We start from the raw sequence: 4,710 nt of genomic DNA on the forward strand, positions 1-4,710 counted from the left end.
ACTGAACAAAATTTAAGAACTTCTCAAGTGCACGCGCGAGAGTCAAGTACTGAGCGTTTTCAGCGGCTTGAAGAGCAGAGAGACTGACAACAGACGTCCAGAGCTAGAGCTCGCAATCAAGTTTTAGCTCATAGTAATAGATCGGCTTTTAGATACGATCCACAGATTGATTATGCTCGACAGTCTTCCGTCCAAATCGGCGACATGACAAAGATCTGCCCTAAGTGTTCTGCCAAAAAATGGGTCGATGAAGCTAATGGCATGTGCTGTACTTCTGGAAAAGTTAGTCTCCCCAATATTAAAGAACCGCCACAGCCAATGAAAAATCTTTTGACAAATAATCATTCGCTATCTAGACATTTTTTAACCAATATCCGTAAGTACAATAGCCTTTTTCAAATGACTTCGTTTGGCGCCAAAGAAATAAGAGAAGGAAATTTTATGCCAACTTTCAAAGTAGAGGGACAGGTTAATCATCTTATTGGTAGCCTTTCACCACCACAAGGCCAAAATCCACAATACTTGCAGATGTATTTCATTTCAGACGCAGATCAACTATCGTTGAGGTCAAACATACCTCCAACGCTAAAAATCGATTCAATTAACGAACTACAGACCGCACTGAATAGCCACAATGTATATATACAAAGTTTTAAACAAAACTTAGAACGTACCTCTTCGGATAATTCAAAGTTAACAATTCATTCTGACCGCCCGCCGCAGACAGCACACCCGGGTAGATACAATGCTCCAGCTGTAAACGAGGTAGCCGTTCTCTTGGTTGACGAAGAAAAGGGCCCCAGAGATATAGTGCTGCACGGAAGAGACGGCCAATTGAAAAGGGTCTCTGAGTTACACCGATCGTATGATTCACTACAGAATACCTTAATGTTCGTTAAAGGAGAAGACGGTTATTATTTAACTATTCCACAGCAAGATACAGCGACAAACAAGACTGTGACGTGCATGCAATTTTATGCATTTAGGTTGATGTTTAGAGCTGACTGTTTTAATCTATTATATTATTACAGGGACCTATTTAGTCAATTTATTGTTGATATGATGGCAAAAATAATATCGGAAAGATTGAATTACATATGTCGTAATCAACAGAGATTAAGGACTGAAGAATACATTCATCTCAGAGACGCTTTAAATCAAGACGGAAATGTTGACCCATCAAATATCGGTCAACGCGTAATCTTGCCATCTTCATTCACAGGTTCTCCACGTTATCTGCATGAAAAAACCCAAGACGCGATGACTTATGTCCGAAACTCTGAGAGACCAGATCTGTTTGTCACTTTTACGTGCAACCCCGAATGGCCTGACATTAAAGCGAAACTACTACCTGGTCAGCGTTCTTTCGATCGTCATGACATAATTTCAAGGGTATTTCATTTAAAGATAAAAAAATTAATAAAATTATTCAATAAAAATGAAATATTCGGCACAGTGAAATGTTTCATGGCAAGTGTGGAGTGGCAGAACCGAGGTTTACCACACTATCATATACTGTTTTGGCTAGAAACAAAAATCCAACCAGACGAAATTGATAGTCTGATAGTTGTGGAACTGCCCAACCAACAAAACGATCCGATACTGTTCGATATCGTAACTAAAAATATGGTACACGGACCATGTGGAGAGCATAACTTAACAGCACCATGTATAAGAAACGGAATTTGCACAAAAAAATTCCCACGACGTTTGGTGAACGAAACTCAGACCGGAGAGGACGAATATCCAGCTTATCGTCGTCGTGACACCGCAAATGGAGGACAGAGCGCTTCGCTAAATATCAGAGGCAGTAATCTTACTATAGATAATAGCTGGATTGTCCCTTATTCTCCACTTCTGTGCAGGGCGTTTAACGCTCACATAAATGTAGAGTATTGCCACTCAGTTCAAGCCATCGAATACATTTGTAAATACATAAATAAAGGATCGGACCAAGCTACATTCGGCGTCAGAAACCCAAATGATGAAGTGGAAAACTACGTGAATGGCCGTTGCATCAGTACATCTGAAGCTGCTTGGTGAATATTCGAATTCCCCATCCACGAGCGCCATCCTACAGTCTTACAGTTAGCTGTCCACTTAGAAAATGGGCAAAGGGTGTATTTCACCGCAAAAACGGTGGAACAAGTGGCCCGAAATCCACGCAAAACAACTTTACTTGCTTTCTTTGAGCTCTGTAATGAAGATGAATTCGCAAAGACACTGCTATACCACGAAGTCCCGCAATATTTCACATGGGCCAATAATAATAAGTTTACAAGAAGGAAGCGTGGTGAGAACGTAGTTGGCCATCCAGGAATAAAAAAAGATGCTGCTTTAGGAAGAGTCTATGGTGTTCATCCTTCTCAATCTGAGTGTTTTTATCTTAGGATGTTGCTGCATCACGTACGCGGTCCAACTTCATTCCAGCACTTGAAAACTGTGGACGTAGTTCTCAAAGAGACCTATCAAGCTGCTTGCCGTGCTAGAAGTTTGCTAGAAAACGATGACCATTGGGAAAATACTCTAAGAGAAGCATCGCTTTTGCAATGTCCAATACAACTAAGAGAGTCGTTTGTGGTCATACTTTTATTTTGTCAGCCATCAGAGCCATTCGAATTGTGAAACAGTTTCAAAGATGATTTGTGTGAAGATGTTAGACACAGAATCAGACAGGAAAATCAAGACTTCGCGTTGCCATACAATGAGAATATTTATAACGAAGGTTTGATAGAAATAGAAAATAGATTGTTGCAATTAAATGAGAAAAGTCTAAGTGATTTTGGATTACCTTCTTCATATCGTACAGAAAACAATGTTGCAGATACAATGGCACATCACTACGATACAAATGATTTGACCGCTTTCGTCAATGAAGACCTACCAAAATTAGTCCCACATCAAAAACATGCTTTTGAGACTACAGTCGACAGCGTGAATAGTGACAAACAAGAAATATTTTTCCTGGATGCGCCAGGCGGAACAGGAAAGACGTTTCTTGCGAATTTGATACTTGCTAAGGTCAAAGAATCAGGGAAGATAGCAATAGCAGTTGCTTCCTCCGGAATTGCTGCAACTCTCTTGAGAGGTGGCAAAACTGCTCATTCTAATTTTAAACTTCCTCTATCTGTAAATCTTGAGCAACAATCTACATGTTCTATCCGCAAAAACGGGTCTCTAGGTGAATTACTACAAGACACCTCATTAGTTATGTGGGACGAATGCACGATGAGCCATAGAGCACATATAGAGGCCGTGAACAGAACCTTAAAAGACCTCAGGAACTCCTCTGCAGTCATGGGCGGGATTACTTTTGTATTTGCTGGAGATTTCCGACAGACTCTCCCCGTTATTAACAGAGGTACGCGAGCAGATATCATCAAAGCATGCTTGAAATCGTCTCCCTTATGGACTTCGATTAAAACATTAAAATTAAGGACGAATATGAGAGCTCATCTTCATGGAAGTGACAGTGATTTCCCACAATAACTGCTAAAACTTGGGGAAGGAATTTTCCCTGCTCCAAATTTGAGCGAATATAGTTACATTATTCTGGATGAGTCTCTAGGCCAAATATTCCATAATTTGGACAATTTAATAGATGCAGTATACCCTGATATCGAGAATTTGCACGAACAGGACTTTCATTGGTTGTGCTCTAGGGCAATAATGTCACCAAAGAAGGATACTGTCAACGAAATAAACAATCTTATCGTTCAAAAAGTCAGCGGTCAGATGAAAAAATACAGGTCGATAGACACTGTAACTAATATTCAAGATACAGTTCATTATCCACAGGAATTTTTAAATTCCTTGAACCCTTCTGGATTACCACCGCACGAATTGACGTTAAAAATTGGAATTCCAATCATGCTTTTGAGAAATTTAAGCCCTCCAAGCATGTGCAATGGGACGAGGTTGCTTATTAAGGAGTTAAAGGAAAATATAATTGTAGCGACTATTATGACCGGTCCAGCAACTGGTGAACTAGCTCATATACCGAGGATACCGATGATCCCAACTGATTTGTCAATCCCATATAAACGGCTTCACTTTCCGGTAAAAACATTTTTCGCATTAACAATTAACAAGTCCCAAAGTCAAACCTTCGAATGAGTTGGGATCGATCTGCGAGAGAAATGTTTTACTCATGGTCGATTATACGTTGGCCTATCGCGGGTTGGAGCCCCTGAAAATCAATTTACTTTGCTGCCACAAAATAAAACAACATCAAATATTGTTTACAGGGAGGCTCTGACTCGATAAATTGAATGGCTTTTGATTTGCGTTTATGACCTTCTAACAATTAGTATAATAATCAATAAAAAGAATATTGAAAAATGACATGAAAAAAAAGTGAAAAATAATGTTTATAACCAAAAAAAAAAAACAAATAAAACATTAAAAACCAATGTAAATACAGAGAAAATTTTTTAAAAATATATGCAAAAATTGATATCTCAGTTTTTTGTTTTCAATAAATGTTATTTTTTTAGAAACTCACTGTAAACATAGTGTATTTTCTGTCATCATATCATTATATGCCCGTGCAAAGCCGGGATGGGCTGCTAGTGAATATATATTTATATATCAGAATAAAACAAAAATAATAAATTTATTTATCATCCTCCTATTTATTGAAATTAAATTGAATTATAATTCATAAATATATATATATAAATTATACAATGATGTAATTGAATATAAATG

The 4,710-nt window shown here is 38.3% G+C and overlaps 1 protein-coding gene across 1 annotated transcript; it reads left to right on the forward strand.

The window, feature by feature from the left end:
- Positions 1-204: 204 nt before the first annotated feature.
- On the forward strand, positions 205-4,116 carry LOC138191280 (uncharacterized). Its single transcript, XM_069137922.1, has 8 exons — positions 205-282; positions 724-863; positions 1,032-1,354; positions 1,457-2,039; positions 2,391-2,573; positions 2,631-2,725; positions 2,810-3,361; positions 3,602-4,116. Exons 1-8 carry the CDS (start codon positions 205-207, stop codon positions 4,114-4,116), a joined length of 2,469 nt encoding a protein of 822 aa, XP_068994023.1.
- The last annotated feature ends 594 nt before the right edge of the window (positions 4,117-4,710 follow it).

Source organism: Neodiprion pinetum, chromosome 7, assembly GCF_021155775.2.
Source record: "Neodiprion pinetum isolate iyNeoPine1 chromosome 7, iyNeoPine1.2, whole genome shotgun sequence".
Classification (NCBI taxonomy): Eukaryota; Metazoa; Arthropoda; class Insecta; order Hymenoptera; family Diprionidae; genus Neodiprion; species Neodiprion pinetum.

Bases quoted from the DNA above. Each gene is read 5' to 3' on its own strand.
- LOC138191280 (XM_069137922.1), top strand. From the start codon at position 205: ATGACAAAGATCTGCCCTAAGTGTTCTGCCAAAAAATGGGTCGATGAA. The intron at 1,355-1,456 runs GTCAGCGTTCTT...TATTCGGCACAG, and splicing joins TAAAGCGAAACTACTACCTG to TGAAATGTTTCATGGCAAGT. The intron at 2,040-2,390 runs GTGAATATTCGA...TTTTTATCTTAG, and splicing joins AGTACATCTGAAGCTGCTTG to GATGTTGCTGCATCACGTAC.